This window comes from Panthera uncia (genome assembly GCF_023721935.1).
Source record: "Panthera uncia isolate 11264 chromosome B3 unlocalized genomic scaffold, Puncia_PCG_1.0 HiC_scaffold_1, whole genome shotgun sequence".
Lineage (NCBI taxonomy): Eukaryota > Metazoa > Chordata > Mammalia > Carnivora > Felidae > Panthera > Panthera uncia.
The window spans coordinates 21,356,380-21,381,271 of NW_026057582.1; the positions used below are offsets into that span (position 1 = coordinate 21,356,380).

At 35.9% G+C, this 24,892-nt stretch overlaps 1 protein-coding gene across 6 annotated transcripts in view; it reads left to right on the plus strand.

The window, feature by feature from the left end:
• The window catches only part of CEP128 (centrosomal protein 128), a 385,312-nt gene that overhangs the window by 79,575 nt on the left and 280,845 nt on the right, over nt 1-24,892 (plus strand). For all 6 annotated transcript variants that reach the window (XR_007453647.1, XM_049612400.1, XM_049612398.1 and 3 more), the window contains 3 exons: nt 2,234-2,308; nt 4,203-4,335; nt 11,312-11,463. Coding sequence is in view for 5 of the 6 variants with exons in the window: in XM_049612400.1 (XP_049468357.1) it covers nt 2,234-2,308; nt 4,203-4,335; nt 11,312-11,463 (360 nt within the window). In the remaining variant the exon portion in view is untranslated. The remainder of the gene's footprint in view (nt 1-2,233; nt 2,309-4,202; nt 4,336-11,311; nt 11,464-24,892) is intronic.

The window sequence follows — 24,892 nt, forward strand, 5'->3', positions numbered from 1 at the left end:
TAGGCGTAGGCGCAACCTACAGGAAGAATCCTCTATTCTCATTAGATATTAAGGACTTTTGACATGTATTCATGTCTGCAAACCTATAGAGCCTAGGGCATTAGAATTAGAAAGGAATTTAGAAGATAGATAGCTCTCCTCAGTTTGCAAATGAATAGATTCAAGGGTGAGCCCAGTGATAAAATGAAAATTTGCCCCCGCTGTAATATTCTTACTCCATATCACTTTAAAAGTCTACCATTGCTTCCTTGATTTTTATTCACCAACCTAGTCAAGTTAAATGATGCATCCATGCTGCCTTTCTGGTAAGCGAGTTAGGTCAGGTCATCATGCTTGCCCTTTGGGGGTCGAGGCTGCCAGAATTATCCAGTGGTCGTGACCAGTATGGGCCAAGGTAGATTCTGAAGCCATTTTGACTGAAGTGTGATTCCTTCCTTCTTTATTTCTTCAAAAAAAGAAGACAAGTCAGATAATATTTTGTGTGGATTCTGTGATTGTATACATACCTTATTATTATTTTTAGAATATGGTATTTTATTGGCCACATGTATAATTTTTTTTAAAACTTCTATAACCAGATTTAAAAATTATTTTGAAATAGTTACAGATTCATAAGGTGTTGCAAGACAGAATGTGCAGAGAGGTAATATGTGCCCTTCACCCAGTTTCCCTCAGTGGTAACATTTTGCATAGTTGTCATTCCATATCAAAACCAAGAAACTGATTTGGTACAGTTCACAGAATTTATGCAGATTTCACCAGCTTTATGTGCGTTCATTTGTGTGTGTAGTTCTGTGCAGTTGTATCTCATGTATAGATTCATGTTGCTGTCACCACAGCAAAGATACAGAAACACAATGCCCCATTATGCTACTCCTTGATAACCATACCTACCACCTGGACCATATTTGAAGGACTAATATATAGAAAGTAGTTTGGTCAAGTGAAATAATAATTTAGGATAACTATCACAAATCTAAGCACTTAATAACACCTTAATGTAAATTTGTGGTTTCATAGAACAGCCTTACTGTTACAAAATGCAAACATGTCTAACATATGTATTCTCTGGAATTTTAGCAAACATGTGTCCCATCTGTAGGTGTGAAAAAGTAATTTTACTCTTCTCGGTTCTTTGGCTAATTTAATAATTAAGTTGACATAAGACAGGTTAACAGGAGAAAAACAAATTTGATTTTGTATGTATAGAAGCTGCATAAAAATAAGAGCCTCAAAGACAGGGAGTTGAGGCTTATATGCCATGCTGAGCTAAGGAAAGGGGATAGAGGTCTGGGGCTTCAAAGGAGAGGAAAACAATTCATAGGAAGATGAGAAGAGCAAATGTTTGGTAAACAAATGTTTGCCTTGTCTTACAGAGAAGTCTTTCAGGTATAAAAAGTTATCTCTGGGAATAGCTCTCTTCCTGGTACAGACTCCCTCTCTAAATTCTTTAATGCAATTAAGGGAGAGGTAAAAGCTTTTCCAGAGTCTGTTGGGTCTTGATTGCCTTCAGCCCCAAAAATCCGTATGCCAAAGAGGCCTAATTTGGGTTGGCACATTCCTCTTCCCTTCACATCCTTTTAGATTTTTCAGCTTGTAGGAAGCTAGGCACATTCAGACTTTGTAGGTATTTGCACACTTTCTGTGAATATTTATCTTATGACTATATTAAGGAAATTTTAAGTATCTTATTCTGAGATTAAATATTTTTAAGTTTTAGGAATGTTACAAATATTGGAAATATTAGGAACGTTAGAATATTATGAATACACAAAATCACCATTTAGATGAAATATACTTTTAGTCATTGGGTCCTCGAGGTTTTTATTCTAATTCAGTTCATATGACATTACATGTACTAAAGAAAAAAAGTGTTTTGGAATTTAGATTACAGTGATTTAGAACTGGAAAGAATCTCAGAGATTGTCTAATACAAAGTCCTTATTTTAGAGATGACAGAAAGGAGACCTAAGGAAAAGAGGGTCATAGTTAATATGGAACTGACTTAGAACTCAGACCCCCTGAGGTCTGGTCTGGTTCACTTTGTTGTTATGCAAATAACATTATTTTCTTGGAAGCATCAATATGTTTTGATAGCAAGATGTTTTCTCCTGTTAGCTGTAAATATCTTCTGAAAACTTTTCCATTTTTCTACTCTTAAAGTATACCTATAATAATTTAGTTATTTTCTGCCCCACTGGACATTTTTCTTTATCCTCTGTTGAAACTCTAGCTTGAACAAGAATTGGAGCTATCTCGAAGGTTATTGAATCAGTCGGAAGGCAGCAGAGAAACACTTCTGCATCAGGTAAATCTATGCAAGCTATGATAATCTGCTTTTAAATTAAATCAGGACTGGGGTCCCTTGGTGGTTCAGTCGGTTACGCATCTGACTCTTGATTTCGGCTCAGGTCATGCTCTCGCTGTTTGTGATGTCAAGCCCTGTTTTTGTCTCTGCGCCGACAGCAAGGAGCCTGCTCAGATTCTCTCTCTCCTTCTCGTTGCCCCTTTTTCACTCATGCATGCGTGCTTACTCTCTCAAGATAAATAACCATTTAAATAAACTTTAAAGAATAAAGATAAAAATTAAATTACGATTGAGTCGCCTTTTCTATTCAATGTCTCTGTGAAAGGTAGAAGATCCCACCTAGGTCTAGAAGTTTTTTTTTCCGCCCCCTAAAGAATGTATATTAAAACGCATAAGCAAAAGAAGAAATCCTTTCAGGAAGAGTCAGAGAAACCTAGTACAAAGCACTGGCGCAAGTTCCCACTGTGATAGTGAGTGCTGCTTGCTCCAATTTAGGATTTACCTCTCCTAGCATAACCAGTGTAAAAATGAGACTGGATGCATGAGATAAAAATTTCCCAGGAGTTTAATTTTATTCAAGGAGGCATTGGGAGAGTGAAGGAAGAAGTAAAATACATTAAACAGACCTTTGCATATTCAAGTTACTTTGCATTATTGTCTTATATTTATGGTTTTCAAGATGCTGCCTGCTCCTTTTAACCAAAGATAAAGCTTAATTTTAAAGCATAGCATTTTGTAGCCCATAAGCCTGTAATGAGAGTTTGGTTCTTCTGCTATTTAAAGTTCAATAACTTGAAGTAGTCATCTTACATTGGATAAGGGCATGTGTGTTTCTAATCGCCTGTCAGTGTTTGGTAGAAACTGCAGTTGTACCTTTTTCTGTTTTGAGGTGTGGCTTGCATAACTCACTACATAGTATGCTAGGTAGGCAGAAATGTCAGGCATCTTTGATGCTCAGAAGAAGTATTATATTTTGACAATTAATGCTAAAAATATATGATAACATCTAATTTACAAAACCTTTAAAAATGTTCACTGACTTTGTTCTGCAGACAGTGTTACAGTGGAATTAATATTGGCAGAGTTCAGGTTTTCTTTTTTTCTAGTTTATATTTGTAGTCATTTACACTCTTATTTATTTATTTATTTATTTATTTATTTATTTATTTTTTGGTACTCTGACTTGTGATTTCTGATCTCATCTTTTGAAGTAAGAGATTACCATATTCAGGTTGTCATTGACTTAAACTGAGTCTTTTTGATATTCCTAATTTGCTTAATGGTCACTGGAGACATACCTGCTATGCGTTAGGCAATTTGCTAGTCTTTAGAAATACAGATGAATAACATAGTTCCTGACCTCAATGAGTTTATAGTTTATTCAACAGCATTTATTTCTCACTTATTTTGAACAGTACTTTGATATTATAATATGCTAAATTGTGATCTTTTCACTTGAGTTTACCAGTCAATAGGTCATATTCACATGAAAGAGAAGGAGTAAAAAATATAAAAATGATTATGTAGGTGGTTTCGGTTAATAGTGGTGGAGTGCACTGAGTTCACAATAAGGGATTTTTGGGTTTTTTTTTTTTTTTTTTTTTTTTTGGTTGTGTGTGTGTCAAATTCTTTGTCCCGATAGACACACAGAAGGGGAAAAAGACATTCATTCTCTGTGGAAGTAATGGGAGAAATAAAGAAAAGGAGCGAGAGACTGTTCCACTGTGCTTGGCATAACAAGGAGGTTAACTGGGCTTCAGTTTGTGCTGACAGAAGCCCATGAGAAGTAATTTTTTTCCCTAGAAAAAATAATATACAATAATTTGTGAGTTCATTTATTCTTTTCCTGCACTGAAAACTGATACAAGTTTCATTTTTGACTATACGTGTTTAGGTAGAAGAGCTCCGTACACAACTTTTGAAAGCAGAAGGTGATCGAAAGGGTTTACAGCATCAAGTGTCTCAGATTTCCAAGCAACAATCAAACCATCAAGATGAACAAGGAGATGACTGGAGGTTTAGGAGAGGTACAATTGTGATTTGCAAATGTGTGGGTTGTTTTTGATCTTCCTTAAATACTTACCGCTTTCAGAATTGCATTTCTTACATTGCGCTCTTGTCATCTTATTTCTTGATCTACAGGTTTTCAATAAGCTAATCATGATTTAGCATCTAGTTTTTAAAAGCAGACTGTGTTTTTTAGTTTTATGTTTATAGCAATATTAAGCAGAAGATACAGAGATTTTCCCTGTGCCCCCAGCTGCCACACATGCATAGCCTCCCTGCCCTCCCCACCCCGTATCAACTTCCCCCCCCACAATGGAAGTATGTTTGTTATAACTGATACCCCTGCCTTGACACATAATTATCACTTGAAGTCTATAGCTTGCATTAGGATTCACTCTTGGTGTTGTGTATTCTATGAGATTGGACAAAAGTATAAATGACATTTAGGTGCCATTACTATATCCTAGAGTAATGTCACTGTCTTCAAAATCCTTTGTGCTCCACCTATTGATCCCCTTCTCTCCCCAGCACTGGCAACCACAGATCTTTTGACTGTCCCTATAGTTTTGCCTTTTCCAGAATCTGATATAGTTGAATCATACAGCCTTTCAGATTGGCTTCTTTCATTTAGTAATATACCCCAAATTTTCCTCCATGTCTTTTCTTGGCTTGGTAGCACTCTCTCTCACCTTTTGTTTTTGTTTTTGTTTTTCTTTTTTTTAAAGCATTGTCTGAATGTACCACAGTTTGTTTATCCGTTCACCTACTGAAGGCCATTGGTTGCTTCCAAGTTTTGGCAATTATGAATAAAGCCACTGTAAACCAAACATCTCTATGTAGATTTTTGTATAGACATAGTTTTCATCTACTTTGGGTAAATACCAAAGAATATAATTGCTGGATTGTATGGTAAGAGTGTATTTAGTTTTTTAGAAATCATCTCAGCTGTGTTCCAAAGTGGCCTTATCATTTCTTCATTTCCACTGGTAATGAATGAGAGTTCCTGTTCTTCCACATTCTTGTCAGTATTTGCAGTTGTCCGTGTTCTGGATTTTGGCTCTTCTCATAGGTTTGTAATGGTAGCTTGTTTTAATTGTATTTTCCTGATAACATATGATGTGAAGCATCTTTTGTTACTCATATTTTCCACCTCTATATCTTCCTTGATGAGATTTTTGTTAAGGTCTTTGGCCCAGTTTTTAGGTGGTTGTTTGGCTTCTTGTTGAATTTTAAGAGCCCTCTCTCTTGATTATTTTATATAACAGTCCTTTACCACCGTGTCTTTGTGAATAATTTCTCAGTTTTTTCATTCTTTTGACAGTGTCTTTTGCAGAACTGAAATTTTTAATTTTAATGTAGCCCAGCTTATTAATTATTTCTTTCATGGAGGATGACTCTGCTCTTGTCTCTGAAAAGTCCTCGTCAAACTCAAGGTCATCCATAATGTCTCCTATCTTCTAAACGTTTTATAATTTTGTGTTTTATGTTTGGATCTGTGATCAGTTTTGAATTCCTATAAAAGGTGTAAAGTCTGTGTCTAGGTCCTTTTTTTTTTTTTTTTTTTTTTTTTTTTTTGCTTGTGGATGTCCATTTGTTCCAGCACTTTCTGTTGAAAACAACCTTGTCTGCATTGTATTGACTTTACTTCTTTGTCAAAGATCAGTTGACTGTTTTCATGTGGGTCTGCTTCTGGGCTCTGTATTCTGTCCCATTGATCTATTTTTTTTTGCTACTGCTACAGTGTCTTGATTATTGTAGCTTTATAGTGAGTCTCGAAGTTACATAGTGTTAGTCTTCCAACTTTGTTCTTCTTCAATATTGTATTGGCTGCTCTGGATCTTTTGCCTCTCCATATATCTTTAGGATTAGTTTGTTGGTATTTACAAAATAACTTGATGATATTAATTTGGATTATGTTGAATCTATATATTATGCTGGGAAGAACTGCTATTTGGCAATATTGAGTCTTCCTATCCATGAATACGAAATACCTCTCCATATATTTCATTCAACAATGATTTCTTTCATCAGAATTTTTTAGTTTTCCTCATACAGATTTTGTTAGATTTATATTTAAGTGTGTCATTTTTTTTTTTTTTGGATGTGAATGTAAATGGTATTATGTTTTTAATTTTAAATTTCCCTTGTTTGTTGCTGATATTAGCATCCAATTTTTTTTTTTAATTTTTTTTTTTTAACATTTATTTATTTTTGAGACAGAGAGAGACAGAGCATGAACGGGGGAGGGGCAGAGAGAGAGGGAGACACAGAATCGGAAGCAGGCTCCAGGCTCTGAGCCATCAGCCCAGAGCCTGACGCGGGGCTCGAACTCACGGACCGCGAGATCGTGACCTGAGCCGAAGTCGGACGCTCAACCGACTGAGCCACCCAGGCGCCCCAATATTAGCATCCAATTTAATGTCTCCTCTGCTTTATTTTTAAACCCATTTCAGACTTGCTTATCATGGGGCTTTCAGCCAGAAAGAACCAGCAAAGCTGGTAGCGGAGTTTCTTCCAAGCTTCTTATTTCCATGCCTCTGTGTGTGTGTGTGTGTGTGTGTGTGTGTGTGTGTGTGTGTGTGTGTATACACTTGTCCTTGTACTTATATTGGAAATACCCCTATGTTTTCACTTTCTTTTATTCCAATTTTAAATATTTACAATTAAAATTAAGATTTTGTCTTTTTTTGTTACCCAGATAACAGTGACAAAAATTAATCATCTGGTAGAAGTGGTCATGAACCATATGACTGGCTTTTTCTTATGTAGATTAGGAATACTTTGTGCTTGAGAAACGTTAGAATACCTTTTTAGTGGTGGTGTTGATTTAGGTTGTGGAATTTAATGAGTCTGGATGTATTTCTTTTTGGAAGTTCACTTGTAACAGAAATGGTAATACTGAAATTTTATAATGGTTTCTAATAGACTAGTCCAGATTGTTCAGCTGTAAATTATTTTAGTAATGAGGCTTCCTACTCAAATGTCCATATTATTGGAGAAACTCTTGTAAGCATTTGGTGTACTATCAAATTCAGGGAAGATAAATATTTGCCCAGATTCCCCACACATAACTCAGTATGTTGCCTAAGTAAGAATTTCCACATTGCCAGAAAATCTTCACTAGATGGCAAATTCTGACATACCTATCCTAACATAATTGCATGCCATTAAGTTCCCTTAAGTTTCATGTGATGTTATAATTGAAATATATTTTGACATCAAATATTTTAAAATTTATTTTTAAAAGTAAACTCCTAAGGTTTTCGATTATTCATCACATTTTCATAAGGATGTACACAGGAACTCTTATTTTGTTTGGAAAAAGACTCTGTGGAACATGTTATATGTTTCCTTGCCTTATAAAAATATAGTTATTTTTGGTATAAGTCTTTGAGGACTAAAAGAATCTCCCATTTTCTTAACTGTTTATCAGGTTTAAAAAAAATATGTAAGTTCTCTCATCAGTATAATAGACTTCTTCACCTTCTCTTAACAGTTCTAGAGTTTTCATCTTTATAGAATTCTTGTATTACTTTTAAAAATTCTGCATAAGAAATCACTCATTGTCTTTTATCCAGATAGCCAAGTCTAAAATACAAAGAACATCCAAATTATTCCTTCTCTTCTCCATCTTCTTTGTCCCTATTTATAGATCCTGATATTTCTTGAATTTGGCCCATCTTGTTCTTTATTCCCACTACCCCAGTTTTGGCATGCTTCGTCTCATTTGTATTACCCTCTTAATAACTTGTTCTAGTTCTCTGTAACCTGTCTTCTATACTTCTGCTACTAAAGGGATGCTTTCTAGGCCACAAACCACTCATTTTACTCTTGCTTAAAACCTCTTGTCCTAAGTTATTGACCTTTTACTGCGTACAAGGCACTTTGCTACCCATTGTACATTGTCTCCTCTATGAGAAGGGTACTAGTCTTTTTTCCATTTTAATGATTTAAAAAAAAAAAAATGAAGAAGAAAGAGATTGAGTACCTTGCCTAAGGTCTTATTGGTGGGAAGTAACAGACCCAAATCTTTTTCTCCCCAAACTTGAGTTTGTAAAACTGCTCTCCTGTAGTGACCCATTATGTCTGTAGCAAGTGTTTTCAAAGTGTAGCATATGAGACAGTCTTCTGGGTTTGGGAGGAGAGTGTTTATAGCACTATTTATATTTTGCACCTTATGTTTTAAGTATTTTAATTTTGCTAAATGTTTCATTATGTATGTATGTGTGCCTAGCTATACATATCCATACCAATTTATATGTGTCTAGATTATGAAATTTATCAAATTATTAGGTCTCACATTAAACTTATATATTTCATGAAATATGTATTATGGTAGTGCCTGGGTGGCTCTGTTGGATGAGCATCTGACTCTTGATTTTGACACAGATCATGGTCTCACAGTTCATGAGGTTGAGCCCCACATTGGACCCATGCAGTGCGGAGACTTCTTGGGATTCTCTCTCTCTGCACCTTTGCTGCTTGCTGTGCACTTGCTCTCTCAAAATAATAAATAAGCTAAAAAAATATAAAATATATATTATGTATATGTATTTACACATGTATTCATATAAATATCTCTATATTTTATATACTATATATTCCTGTTACTTTATCTATATACACTAACATATATCCTGAAATGCATGTCTATATATAGATAGACACTCTGGAGATATGTGTTATATATACACATGTATGCATATATACATATCTAAACATAAAATTTAAAATATATATTTATAAAATAAAGACATTTACACATAAACAAATATTGCGTATTTTCACATTGGAAACCGAGCAGGGGTGGGCAAAGTATGGCCCAAGGGGCAAATCCAGACTTTTGTAAATAAACTTCCTTGGAATATAGCTATTCCCATTCATTTATTCACTGTCTAGGTTACTTTTGCAATACAATGGCAGAGTTGAGTAGTTGTAACAGAGATCATAAGGCTAAAATATTTACTATTTGACCCTGTACAGAAAATGTTTGTGAACTCCTGGTCTATGGGATAATTTCTAAGCTCCCTAGCAATGTATAAACACCCTGCTGACTCTCCCCCTTCCCTTGCTCATAGGTGGTAGCTATGTGGAAGTACTGTTTGCAGCTACCTCAATATTAAATCCATTATCGTACCTCTGTGCTTTATGGTGCTTCCTTTCCCTGAGTTATCACCCTAGCTCCTTTGCTTGGTGAAATTCTGTATTCATTCTTTAAATCCAACTTAGTTTCCAATTCTTCCTGCTCCAGTTTTTCAACAAGATAGAGTTAATCACTTTATGTAAAACCTTGGTTTGTGAGCATAATTCATTCCAGAAACATGCTTGTAATTCAAAGCACTTGTATATCAATGTGAATTTCCCCATAAGGAATATTGGAAACTCAGATAATTTGTTCCACAACCCAAAAATATTCATATAATAATGATTACAATACTGTAATATAATACAAAATAACACAGAAAATACAGAATATAAAGAAAAATAACTTAACCTGCATTTACCTTTGAAAACCTTCGGGGCTGGTTTGTGAGGGAGACCAGAGAGGAGGGTTACTGTGTAGGACAGCTTTCCCTATCACTAATGGAATCACTGCTATCTATTGGCTCAATGGAATCTTTTTCTTTTTGTGCACTTTTAACAAGGAACCTATCCAATGACCTAGAATGAAGCAAAGCGTTCTTAAGCTTACTCTTGTGTGGAAAAGCAAAGGACTGTCCATAGGGACTTTGAAATGACAAAAAACTAGTGCCAGTTGTGGGCACCTTCCAATGTTCTGAAAAATCACTCATTTCTGCCAAACACTGTGGCCTGATACTGAGCATCCAAGCATGGGAGAAGATCACCCACAATCCTGCAGTGAGCAAGTGAGCGAGCCAGCGAGCGAGAGAGAACCATTGACTCCATTGTGATCATGTGATGTTTGACGTCACGTACTATTAGTGTTTTTTATCGAGATAAAATTTATTAGAAATGTTTGCTTATCTTGCAGAACACTCTCAGAACAAGTTACTCACATTCCAGGGTTTTACTGTATTTCTTTCTGTGTGATAACTGTATCTGTAAAATCTGTATAGTATCTGTTATTACTTTTATGCTATTAAAAATTCCTATATATTTTCCATTCATGTATCCACATTCATCCAAGATGTGAAATTTTGAACAGTGTGATTGATATCTCTCAGTTCAGATGTGTCTTGTGAATGATGTATAAATTGAATTTGCTAATGTTTCCTTCCCTTTTCCTTTCCGAGAAAGGAAACTACTGGAAAAACAGTAGTTTTAAATTGGTAGTAGATGTTCTAATTTTTGGTATCTTAGACTCCGGGAAGTACTTTATTTATATGTTTTATTTCTATTCGTGGAGTGTAAGTTCATTGTCAAAGGGTTTTTATGGTATTTATCTTTGAAGAAGATGGTACAACAGTGTCTTGTGTGTCCTGGACCAAGTGTGCTGAATTAAATGCTAAGTCTGTGTATATTGTTCAGTGATGATAATTTCAGGTAGTAGTCTCCAGAATTAGTAAATTAGTTAGTGGTCCTACACAATCAGAGATTTAACAGTATCATTTGTTTATTTTGCAAGAAATCATCATTTTGTGTGTCAACTTCAGTAACCTTCAGCTGATGTAGAACTTAGCTGAAAACTCTTTCAGTATTTCTGTATTATAGTTTAGAGGTAGGGATGTAAAGAAAGTTAAAGAAAAAAATATATAGGATTTTCCTGAACTCAGTTCTACTAGAAACCTGATACCAACTCAAGTTTTAGTATCACAATGGAATAATACTGGATAACACATCAAAGTATACATTTTAGAAAACTGAGTGAGACTTGAAACAATAGACTCGCAAATTCTGAACAGTCTGTAGAGTGACAGTGTTAATAAGTGGATTGTGTTAGCTGGAATTTTCGAACGTCAAGGCTTTGTACCATTTGAAAGTACATTCTCCTGTGAATGAAGAACAATCATCAAGCTTTACATTTTCTCTTTTAAGGGGTTGAGCGGGAAAAAGAGAATCTGGAGAAGCAGATGTCAGATTTGAGGGTGCAGCTGAACTTCAGTGCAATGGCATCTGAGTTAGAGGAAGCGAAGCGGTGCATGGAACGAAAAGACCAGGAGAAGGCACATTTTGCAGCGCAAGTAGAGGTGACTTTGCTATTTTCAAGCTGTATTTGAAGGACATTAGTTTCGTTTCATAGAATTGCTTAATGAAGTTTTAATGTAAAGTTTGTGATATTTTATGAACTGGTTTGGGTAAACATAACATAAAGTTATATAGATGACTATATATAGAAATGTCTGTAGATTCATTTCTCTTTCATTTGGACCTTAAAGCCAGGAACCTATTAAACTTGGCAGTATTTTTGTTCTAGTAGCAAATTGAGCCCTTCCTTCAGACAGAAAGTACCTTTATTTGAAGGAATGGTGAATTATCATTTATTTTGGGGGTGGAACTGGAAGACGGCACAGCAAAGAGGGTATTATTGGTATTTCTTCTTTGGAACCATGAATGTTTTTAAATCTCTGCCTACTGTGGAAGAGGTGGAATTATACTGCCTCCATTAATTTAGGGTGTGTGGTAATCATGAATGAGGTGTAAGTAGGTAGCTACCTTTCCCCATTTGCCTTTTTTTTTTTAATGTGTATTTATTTTAGAGAGAGAGAGAGAGAGAGAGAGAGAGAGAGCACGCGCAAGTTGGGGAGGGGCAGAGAAAGAGGGAGATGTAGATTCTCAGGCTCCAGGCTCTGAGCTGTCAGCACAGAGCCTGACACGGGGCTCAAACTCAGGAACAGAGAGCTCATGACCTGAGCCAAAGTCAGACGCTCAACAGACTGAGTCACCCAGGTGCCTCCCCCCTGTGGCCTTTTATCTAGCGTAGACAGGGTAATTATCTGAAAATATTAAAAATCAAAAGAAAGAACTTCATAAAAAGGAAATGTCTTAATTCCAATTATAATTACGCAAATTAGATCAGACATGGATGACACATTTAGAAATAAATATGTATCAGCCCTCCCTTTATATCTGTTTTTTCTTAGTGGAGTTGTATTCCAATTATAATAAGGTGCCATATTTGAAGAATTTTCTAAACTATAATGAAAGGTAGAAAATTGGTGTTAAAGATATCAAACTTTATATAACCCAAAGGAAATATTTAATGTTATGCTAGTCTGAGTTTCTTTTTTATCTTGGAAAGACGCATTTTCTTCATTTTCATCAATGGAAAAAATGTATTTTAGATTTGCTTCAAGATTCAGATTGTAAAGCTGATGAAATACATACTTTTTACAAAGCCCTTTACATGTATAATAAATACTTATCAGAGACATTATCAGAGCAATTGTAATTTAGGACTTCAAAAGTTTGCTTCACAGGTATTGTTTTAACCCTTGATCCTGTTGGCAAAAGTGCTAAAATGTTATTTTGCCAAAGTTAAGTATTAAAAAAAAAAAACCCTATACTAGTAAATATCAAAGGTAGAAAAATTCCTTGGCTAACCTGTTTATAACCACATATTGGTCTGTCCTTCTTCCCTTCCTTCCTTTTCATTGTTTGATTTCATTTACCACTTGCAGAATCAGTTGAAAAAAAATCTCACATAAGCATTTAAAAAATTACTTATAATAACCTAATAATGCCCTTATTCAAAGAGCCTGGCTTTCCCCTTGCCCTAACAATAGATCTTTTACATTTTCACCTGGATTAGGGAAAGGCTTGGAGTTCTCTTGGATTAGTTTGGGTTAATTATACAGGTTTGGATGTGAAAGACAATTGGACAGAGAGGTTGAGCATTTACTCACATATTAAACACTTAATGACTGTCTGTTACATGTCAGGCACTATTCTAGGTGGTGGTGACATGGTAATGAACAAAAGGCAGATTTCCCTGTCTCTATGCAGGTGACATTCTAAAATTGATGAAAAAAATTCTTTGGGTTTGTCTCAAGTCTAATTCAAATTTAATTCAGAGGATGAAAATGTTTTTTTCCCTGTTACCATTAAAATGGTATTACAAAAAGATACTGTTTTTTCTGGAAGAAATTCCCATTAACCAGTTTTTATTTTCCTGACATTATTTTTAACAATAAAATAATTAAATTTATAACCATTGTTTTAGATTAAAAAAATTTTTTTAATGTTTATTTTTGAGAGAGAGAGAGAGAGAAAGAGAACACCATGTGAACAGGGGAGGAGCAGGGAGAGAGGGAGACATGGAATCCGAGGCTCCAGGCTCTGAGCTGTTGGCACAGAGCCCAACATGGGGCTCAAACTCCTGAACCACGAGATCTTGACCTGAGCTGACGTCGGATGCTTGACCGACTGAGCCACCCAGGCGCCCCCCACCATTTTAGATTTTATGACATTTCTGATTATGGCTTATTTTTCATACCTTGTGAAGGCCCTTTGAATATCTTTATTCCCAAGCTATTCTCAGAATGACATTTAGTGTAGACTTTGTGAAGGTATTGGTCATGGATCACTCAATGTAACTTCTAACAGTCATTTTATTGAAATTTAACTGAAAGATACTTAGTCTCTATTTTTCAGATATGTTTGATAGCATTTATTTTTCAAAAATATTTGGTGTTGCCTTATACATTCTGTAAAGAATGGCTATTAATCCTCTTTAGTTCCTTTTTAGAAAGCAAATACGAATAAGACAAGATGCTCAGAATGTGACTGTTGGTCAGGCCCCCAAATATTTGCATAATACTCTTTCTTTTGGCTTGTTCAGTCAGTAATCTCTCTCTTTTTAATGTTTATTTGCTTAATTTTGAGAGATAGGGACAGAGAATCCTAAGCAGGTTCCACGCTGTGAGCACAGAGCCCAGCTTAAGGTACTTGATCCTAAGAACCATAAGATCATGACCTGAGCTGAAATCAAGAGTTGGATGGATATTCAACTGACTGAGCCACCCAGGAGCCCCTAATCTCTTTCCTTCCTGAAGCCTTCTTAGACTCTATTAGCTGCAAGTGATAATCCTTCCTTCTGTACCTCATCCTTTTGCTCACATCACTAATGTTCTTATGGCACCTTTCTCACACTGCCTTAAAGTAGTCTGGGTAGATGTCTTTAAAATTTCAAAATGAGTTGAAATGAAGGAGAAAGGGGACTGCATTAGAAAGTTGCCCTGTCAGTAGGACAAATCTGACCTTGATGTCCTTACCTTGGTGAACACCTCATGTTTCAAGATCTTGTCCTCACATCTGGAAACTTGAACTTTCTGTGTTCTAGAATTAATGTGACCCAGGAAACTGGTTCATACTAATAATGAAATTTACTAGAGAGCAGTGTATAAAAGAGTGCCAGCTCATTCATGTACCCTCTGGGGGTTTCTTTATGGATGTTTAAACACTGATCTCTTATGCAGGGCACCAGTCTCCCAGTTTTCTATATCTAGGTTTTAGAAGGTTGAATCAGTGACCGAAAAGTTGCTTGGTGAACACAGTCAGAGAATGATGTCTGAAGAACTGTTTGTTCCTGGCTATTGTAAGGCTCTCTCACCCTTCACCTTTCTTTACCATAGTCCTTGTAACCAGAGACCTGTTTATTTCCTTAGATTCCTGTCTTTATTTCTGGAGTATGTTGAAATGCCCCCTTTTTTTTTTTTGTCTAACAGTCTTCTCAGCTTCCACTCTGATGCTCAACCTTCTGTTTGCATTTTCTTCTGATATGTTGCGGTGCACAGATTTTCCTCTGGGCTGTTTACCAGTATGCATTGATGTTGTAATTCAAACTTGTGGCATTCTGGAAGCCACTTATGAATTAAATACTTATATCTTTTTCAAATCATAAATGAGTATGGGTTAAGAACCAGGTCTTGTCTCTATACTCCTTTGTGCTCCTTGACAGTGTCTTACCCATATTAGTTGCTAAGTTAGTATTTGTTGACCAAAATCGTAAATTATACAATATTTTTGTGGTTATTTTTTAAAGCTAACATTTGTTGTCTGGTCATTTTTTAAAAGCAAGTTAAGGGTGTCTGGGTGGCTCAGTCGGTTAAGCGTCCGACTTCAACTCAGGTTATGATCTCACAGTCTGTGGGTTCCAGCCTCTCATTGGCCTCTGTGCTGACAGCTCAGAGGCTGGAGCCTGCTTCAGATTCTGTGTCCCCCTCTTTTTCTCTGCCCTTTCCCTGCTCTCTCTCTCTCTCTGTCAAAAATAAGTAAACATTTAAAAAATAAATTAATAAAAGTCTGTTAATTTCTGGAAGAGTTGTCAGTATTCCAGAGGACCTTTGCTCTTTCTTACTGATGGCATCAGTTTTTGTTGATCCAGAGTACACATTTTAAGCAGTTGTTTCACACAGGAGAAAAACAGGGAAAACACCTTGTAAAAACCGGAATGAAAGGTGCATTTGAGTTTGCATAATTTACCTTTAAAATTATACCTAAAACCTTAAATCTGTATATGCATAGAAAATACTAAGTACGTTTTTTTCTTCTTCTAAACTTGAGTTGAACCTCATTAACCTTGATAGGCTATTTGTATTCATAAGAATTCCAAGTATCCTTGATCATTGATTCCCCCTGATTTAATCTCAGCCTCTATCTTCCATCAACTTACTTTTCTTGAAAAAAAAAAAAAATTTGACTTTTAAATTCAATGAGGAACTTCAAAGAAAGGGGAAAAAAAAACCCAAGGTGCTGTACATAATTTAGATTAAATGTTGAAAGTGATAATTGAGTGACAACTGACATGATTATTCATTAGCAGAAACTTGGGACTGTAATGCCATAATTTACTTTTAAAAAGAGGATAGTGGAAAACAGGAATGATAATCAATAATAACTTTTCTTTTTGATGATTAGTACATTAGGAACAGAAGGAAGGTTGTTCCTTTTAACGCACTTTTAATATAAACTCTTGATTCTTGGATTTCTTATACAAAGCTGGCTACTTTACTATGTACTTTGCTATAGTGTTATACAATACTATACAATATTACTTTTTTTTTTTAAATTTTTTTTTTTCAACGTTTTTTTCTTATTTTATTTTTGGGACAGAGAAAGACAGAGCATGAACGGGGGAGGGGCAGAGAGAGAGGGAGACACAGAATCGGAAACAGGCTCCAGGCTCCGAGCCATCAGCTCAGAGCCTGACGCGGGGCTCGAACTCACGGACCGCGAGATCGTGACCTGGCTGAAGTCGGACGCTTAACCGACTGCGCCACCCAGGCGCCCCGACAATATTACTTCTAAACCCTTCTTAGAGATCTTAATTGCCCTGTCTGTAATTTCTACTGTTCTTTTTTATCTGAATAATTTATTCCTTATCTAAGTGCTTGTTGTAAAATAAGGTATTATCTGAGTACTAAGTAGTACTTAATGCATAGATTATAAAGAAAACAAATATTGACAGCAAAGCTTTATAACAAAGGCTAAAATTGTTGAACCTAGTGGAGAGGAGATCTGTCTTTGTTATTAACCAAATTCACTGACAGTGAAACAGATTGCTAAGTCCACAGATGCTCTGTACTCCAAGTTCTTCATAAAGGCAATTACTGGCAGAGATGCCCTACGATAAAAACTCTAAAACTAAATAAACCTTGACACTTTGAGGAAGATTTAGTTTCTCAAATCTTACACCTATATGGGATAATAAAGGAATTCTAGGAGCTGTGAAGAGAGGCAGCTTTTACATTTTCTGTAACTTAGAGTTGCGTGAATATTTCCATAAAGCTAGAAAGTAACAGTGGACCAAATATTTTAAGTTTTCTTTTAAGGTATCACCAGTATTTGCTGTAGTTTATCATTTGAATACGGTCAGTAAAGCAATAATTTGGGAATAAAAGTGTCTATTTTCAAAATCTTTATTTTCTGAAGTCATGATATCTGTTTCATGTATTTTATGTATAAAATACATGTAAATTTCATGTATTTTATGTATATATTGACATAAATTTCATGTATTTTATGTATATATTGAATATATATAAATTGAAAAGGCCTCTTTGTATATGTCTGTGGCGTGTGTGTGTGTGTGTGCGCGTGCACGTGCGTGGACATAGTTGCATGAAGTTGGCGGGGAGAGAGGGAGAAACATTCCTCACAAAATAAGTATTGATAACTTATGTTAGTTATCGATTTGATATTAAAAGCAATTATAAGGATAAAATATACCTTTGGGGATAATTATTGAATGACTTAACTATGGAAAAATACGTGATATCAAATGAATAAGGTAACGTTTTTGCAGAATCTAATTTATAGTTGTTCTTTTCTTGACTACCACAAATGATATTAAAGAGCTATAAAGTAGACTTTATAATAAGCATATTTGACTGTTCATGCATTATCCCTATAGTCTTTACAGTTAATTTTAGAGTGATTTTAATTGATAAGGTATCATTTTAAGTGGAGAGTTAAATTACATTTTAGATGTTTGTTTTCAGGCAGCTTTCTACAAGGAGAAATGAGATTAAGCTCAGCCTCAAACAACAAAAAAGTCCGTGGGCCTGTAATACTCTTGAAAATGTTTGAATGGTATAAATTATCTTTACAAAACAAAGTTTTTAATAAGTAACACATGGCTAACATAAAAGTCAGTGTTAGCAACTTTTTTTTTTTTTCAAATGTATTACACATTTAATTTCTGGTACTTGCAAGAAATATGTGTTGATGTCAGTACTTATTTTGTGGGGGAAACTATCATGATGTTAGACTATTGTTTGCTCTTCCTTAGAGAAGATTAACCAGTTAGACAAATTTTTGGCAATTGTCATTAAAGAGCAGTTTATGCGTTTGTTAATGGTGGATTACCTTGTTGTAGAACAAACTTCCTAGTGAGAAAAACTGGAAAAGCTGGGTAAGACATGTATTTAAAAAAAATACATATATCTTTGAAGTTGTCAGAGAGTTATCTGGGTGCAAGGACAGGAGGAGTCCTGTGTTCTGCTGAGGAGTAGAGTGCAGAGTGATTAGTCTGACACTGGGTGCCACTCTTCCCCTGAAATGTCACAAACTGAGCAAGGCTTACCAATAGAGCGTAGGTTCGTGAAAGAAGCAGGGCCCTTGTAAACGTCCCACACTCTCAGTTGGGATACCCAAAGGGCTCCTGGGTGAGCGGAAAATGCACGAACAGTCACAGAAATGTAGCTTTGAATCTGCTGTGACGTTATCTGTCCCTACTCTAGCCATCTAAATAAAAGTAGATCTTTTGTGGGGGTGGGGGGAAAGGTATTATCCAGAGCCCTCGTGTTATTTCTGTAATTTGTCTTACAGTGTCTAGTATTTTATCAAAAACTTAGCAGTCATATCAAGAAACAAAACACACATTACTAAAAAGCAAGATATAAGCAGGAAATAGAAATAGGTATATAGGCTGTTCAGATATTGGAATTAACACATCAACTTTAAAACAATGGTTATTAATATGTTAAGAAATTAGATCATAAGATACTTAATTCTAGCAGAGAACAGGACATTATAAAAAGAATAGAAATCTGAGAACCAAAATATATAGTAACTGAAATTAAGAGCTGGATAGGTAGGTAAGGTTTAACAGAAAATTAGACACCTTTTTTCTTATTCTTTTGAAGAAATTTATGAGGCTTCCATTCATATATATGTTTAGGTTATATAATTTGTGGTTTGGTTACTGGCTTTATGATCTGTTTTTCTATCTTCTAATTGGTAAAAAGAAAAACAATTTATTGAGTCTTTCATTCAATTAATTTTTTTTTTTATTTTTTATTTATTTTTGGGACAGAGAGAGACAGAGCATGAACGGGGGAGGGGCAGAGAGAGAGGAAGACACAGAATCGGAAACAGGCTCCAGGCTCCGAGCCATCAGCCCAGAGCCTGACGCGGGGCTCGAACTCACAGACCGCGAGATCGTGACCTGGCTGAAGTCGGACGCTTAACCGACTGCGCCACCCAGGCGCCCCTCATTCAATTAATTTTTATTAAGGGTCTATTAGGTATTGAGTCTGGTGCTAGAATCAGGGGTTACACACATGAAATCAACATTCATTGCCCTCAATAAAGTCAAAATCACCGAACTTCTATTTAGCACTGAAGTTTCAGTTCACTAGAAAAGCCAGGCCCCCTTCACCCTTGAGAGGAAGAATCGTAGTGAGACTTAAAATGAGGAACAGGGATGTGGGGGGTCTGAACCTTAGGAAGTAGGCATGAGGAGCCTCCATCCCTATGGTACCAGGATGGCCTCCCTCCTCCAATGGCAGAACAATAAATGTAAAAGCAAAGAGTCCTTGAAGGCAAAAGCAGAAATACCTTCAAATATAAATTGGTATTTGGTGATTGAAAATATGAACGATGGTTTTATAGTCTCATAGGCTTAACAATTCCATTATTTTGTCACATTGGCCCGTTCTATTTGTCCCTTCTAGGTTACAAGAAACTGAGACACACTCAAATGAGGTTTCATGTAGGGAGGCAAGAAACTATCTTGACAGCTGCCCTACTGGGCTTCATGGAGAAAACAAATTTTATACATGTTACCACACTGACTCTGTCATTGAGACTCCTTAGATTGCAACGATAAGAAAACTTGAGGGTGCCTGGGTGGCTTATTTGGTTAAGTGTCCGACTCTTGGATTTGGCTCAGGTCATGATCCTGTGATTTGTGGGTTTGAGTCCCGGGTCAGGCTTCCTTCTGGCAGTGCAGAGCCTGCTTGGGAATTTCTTTCTCTCTCCTTCTCTTTCTGCCCCTCCCCACTTGAGTTCAGCACTCTCTCTCAAAATAAATAAACTTAAAAAAAAAGAAAAGACAAGACAGGGTGCCTGTGTGGCTCAGTTGGTTAAGCATCCGACCTCCGCTCGGGTCACAATCTCACAGTTCGTGAATTGAAGCCCTACGTCAGAGTCTGTGCTGATAGCTCTGAGCCTGCTGCCTGCTTCAGGTTCTGTGTCTCCCACTCTGTCTGCCCCTCCCCTGCTCACATTCTCTCTCTCCCCAAAATAAACAAACATTAAAAATACTTAAAAAAAAAATAAAGAAAAGAAAAAAAAAAGAGAAAACTTGAGCCATTTTTAGATGACTGTCTTGGATTCAGCATTAATTCATTGGTACAGTCATCTGTGACCATGGTGGTGTAGTCATAGGACTCGACTACAGTCTTTTTTTTTTCCCTGTGAATGGATTTGAGTTACTATTGAGTATGAATTGCTTTCAAGCTAAGAAACTTCATTTAATTTTTCTTGTAAAGCTGGTTTACTAGCAACATATTTTCTTAGTTTTTGTTTACCTGAGAATGTCTTTATTGCACCTCATTTTAAAAAGATAATTTTGCTGGATATAAAATCTTAGTTGACTTTCTTTCAGCACTTTGAATATGTCATCCTGCAGGTTTTGTTTCTTCCTTGTTTCTCATGAGAAGTCTAATGTTAATCCCATTGCATTCCTGTTCCTGAGGAGCCACTATTTCTTGTACTGCTTTCAAGATTTTATCATTGTCTTTGCCTTCAGTGTTTGATTCGGATATGTTCTTTGTATTTAACCTACTTGCAGTTCATCAAGCTTCTTGGATATGTAGCTTATGTTTTTTTTTCATATTTGGGAAGTTTTAGCTATTATTTTCTCTTACATATTTTTTATTTGTGTCTCTCCATTCCATCTAGTGTTTTTTTGTTTTTTTTTTTTAAGTTTATTTTGAGAGAGAGCACGTGTGCGCACAAATGGGGGAAGGGGCAGAGAGAAAGGGATAGAGAGAATCCCAAGCAGGCTACACACTGTTAGCACAGAGCCCGATGTGGGGCTCCAACTCATGAACCGTGATAGCATGACGTGAGTTAAAATCAGGAGTCAGATGCTCAACTGGCTGAGACACCCAGGTACTCCCCTCCACCCCCATCTAGTATTTCTGTTGCATGTATGTTGGTATCCCACATTTCTTTGGGGCTTAGTTCATTTTTATTTTTTCTCTTTCTCCTTAAGGTGGCATAATCTCCATTGATTCATTGAGCCTTTCAAATGAATTTTTTATTTCACTGGCTGTATTTTGCAACTTCAGAATTTCCATTAAAAAAATAATTTCTATCTTTTTATTGCTATTCTCTATGACATTGTCATTATACACTTTTCTTATTAAAAAAATGGTTTCCTTTAGCTCTTTGAACACATTTATTAAAGCTTTTTAAAAATCTTTGTTAAGTTCAACATCTGGTCCCCCTCAAAGATAGTTTCAGTTGTCTTCTTTTTTCTTTGTAGAGGTCACACTTTTTATTTTTTGTTTATTTTTTATAAAGTTTATTTATTTTGAGAGAGAGAGTGCATGAGTGGTGGAGGGGCAGAAAGAGAGAGAGAGGGAGAGAGAGAGAGAACACCCCAAACAGACTCTGTACTATCAGCACGGAGCCACCGACGCAAGTCATGAACCTGATCTGAAATCAAGAGTCAGATGCTTAACCGACAGAGCCAACCAGGCACCCCGCGGTCACACTTTTTAGATTTCTTTTCATATGTACTGATTTTTATTGAAATTGGACATTTTATGTATTAAGCCTGGATACTAATTCCCCACCTTTTGGGGTTCGCTGTTACTATTTGCCTTTTTGTCTCTCCTGTTACTCCTCAGAGGGTACAGCCTTAAGTATGTGTGGAGTCTCCTTGACAACCAGGGATGATTGTGGTTTTAGCTGGGTTCTCTTTGACTCTCTAGTTCCCTGACTCTCCCCATTAAACTTTTGACTTTTGGATAGTCTGATTCTGTTGATACCCTACCTGGCTTTATCCTCTCCAGTAATTGCTAGCTGATCTTTTTTTTTTTTTTTTTTTTTTTTTTTTTTTTTTTTTTTTTTTTTGGACAATGCCCTGGAATTGTACCACAGTCTGATTTTATTAAAGACCGCTCTTCTTAGCTTTTTCCTTGACTCTCTCTATTAAATTTCTAGCTGATCTGTTGTTTCACTTGTTGCTACTAGTATTATGGAAATTACCAGCTTCTTAACCACTCGCCCCCAAGATCTTCATCATTTTTGACATCATCCTTAGACATTAATTTCCTTATGTTCTGTTACAAGTAAAGTCAGTCCCCTTAGAACTTTGAGCTCTCTGTTTATGTAACTTCCCTCTTCTCAGCTGAGCTCAGGGACTGTAGCCTGCTTCCCTCTGGGGTGGTGCCCCAGCTCTTCAAGTGTGGTGCCGAGTGGGGATGGTAGCCCCTGATCTTCTGAGCTTGTCTCTTCTGTTGTGGAACCTTCACTGTATGAGAGAGCTGGGGCAGGAGCAGTCTAAGTCTGCGATGCCTTCTGTCCTATGAGTAGAGGTTGGTTGGGAAAAGAGACCCTCAGTCCTTTGACTATGTCTATTTGGCATAGAGTTTCCACACATTCATCTGGGGGGTGATGGTCCCTCTATGGGTCCTTGAATCTAAGATGAAGGATGTTGTAAAATTTACTAAACTACTTTATATGTTAATAAGTGAAGGATGCATATAATAATCTCTAGGGTAACCACTAAAAGAAGAGTAATGGGTATATAGCTAATACAGAAGAAAAAAGTGAAACAATTAAAAATTATTTCCAGGGGTGTCTGGCTGGCTCAGTCCGTACAGCATATGATTCTTGATCTCAGGGTTGTGAATTCAAGCCCCACTTTGGGCGTCGATCTTACTTAAAAAAAAAAAATTACTCCCCAAAGAGAACATAAAAGAAAATCTTCACAACATTTTGTAAATGAATATTTCTTCCAAAATTTCCACCTTACACTTGGCTGCATTAGGAAAATGAAAAGAACAAGCAACCCTGGGAGAAGATATCTGCAGAACATATATGTAACAAAAGACTGGTATTGTGTTTATATATCATTCCTGTATATTTGGTGACTTAGGACTGTGCTTGGTTGTTTTAACATTTGTAAAGTATATGAGAAAATCCTATTAGTATCTCAACAGATAAAGCATTTATGAAAGTTCAATATCCATTAATTAGGGAAACTTTTAGTTTCCCTAGTTAAAAGGAAGAGAGGGAAACTTTCTGATACTGAAGAATATCTACTAAAAACCTATAGCAAATGTCATACTTAATAGTGAAATACTGATTTTATTTTATTTTTATATTTTTAAGTTTATTTATTTTGAGAAAGAGACACCGAGTACATGAGCAGGGGTGGGGCAGAGAGAGGGAGAGAGAATCCTAAGCAGGCTCTGCACTGCCAGCGCAGAGCCCAGTGTGGGGCTAAAACCCACAAACTGTGAGAGCATGCCCTGAGCTGAAGTCAAGAGCTGGATGCTCAACTGACTGAGCCACCCAGTCACCCCTGAAATACTGATTTTAAATGAAGGAAGCACTTTCCTCTATTCAATAATGTAATAGGGTTAATAGTCCAGGCAATAAAGGAAAAAGAAGGGTATCTGTTAGGAAAGGAATTAATAATGTCTTTATTTCCACCTGATATTTTTAAAAATCCATGCACTCTACAGGTAAATTATTAGCATTAACAAGTGAGGTATATATTTAAGCTAAGATAATTAAAACCACATATCAAAATAAAATGAACTTTGATCAGACCTTTAAGGCTAAACTAAAAACCACTGAATCATGTTCAGTCACATTGTTTCCACAAAACATGTTGTCCTAAGTACTGATTAAAAACAAATAGAATTTTTTTTGCACTCTTGGTTAATTTATGTAATTTATTTATTTTTTTTTAAAGAGAATATACATAATCAACATTAAGCAAGAAAAGAATTCTACCTGTACATATGAAGAAGAAAAATTAGTGTATTAAGTCATTATATTAATATGAATCAGTGGCTGCTCTAGATTAGCATCATCTGGTAGCACTTTCAGCAGTGAGGGAGATGTTTTAAATCTGTGCTGTTCAATATGTTAGCCGTATGTACCCATAGAGGACTTGAAATGAGGTCAGTGTGGCTGAGTTTTTAATTTTAATTTTACTTAATTTAAATATAGGTGGAACTTAAATGGTGGGAATGTGATTGGATGGTGTGAAATTAGGTTAGGAGCCATGTCTTATATTCCTGTGGGTGTAGAAAGCACACTGATTTTCCTTTGATTGTCTGAAATATGACCTGGCTGTGTTGTGGGAAGGTGGTGTTCTTGGACTTGATTGAGAACTGATTAAAGGAACATCCTTCATAGCCAGCCCTTTCTAAGTGTATAGGAGTCAAGAAAGGGATTTCTTTCTTTCTTTCTTTCTTTCTTTCTTTCTTTCTTTCTTTCTTTTATTGTGGTAAAATACACAAAACATAAAATTACCATCTTCACCATTTTTTAAATGTACAATTCAATGGTATTAAATAAATTCACATTATTGTACAACCATCCATTCTCATCCCCACTGAAACTCTGTATCTATTAAATAACAACTCCCACTTCCTATCTCCCTCAGTTTCTGGCAACCACTATTATACTTATTATACCACTCTGAGTACCTCACTGAAGTGGATTCATGTAGTATTTCTATTGATGTGGTTGGCTTATTTCACTTAACATAATGTCCTCAAGTTTTATCTATGTTGTAGCATATTGCAGAATTTCCTTCCTATATATTCCATATATGGAATCCATATATCTATATAGCTATATCTACACACACACACATATATGTATGTATGTATATATATATACTGATGCATAATTAAGTAA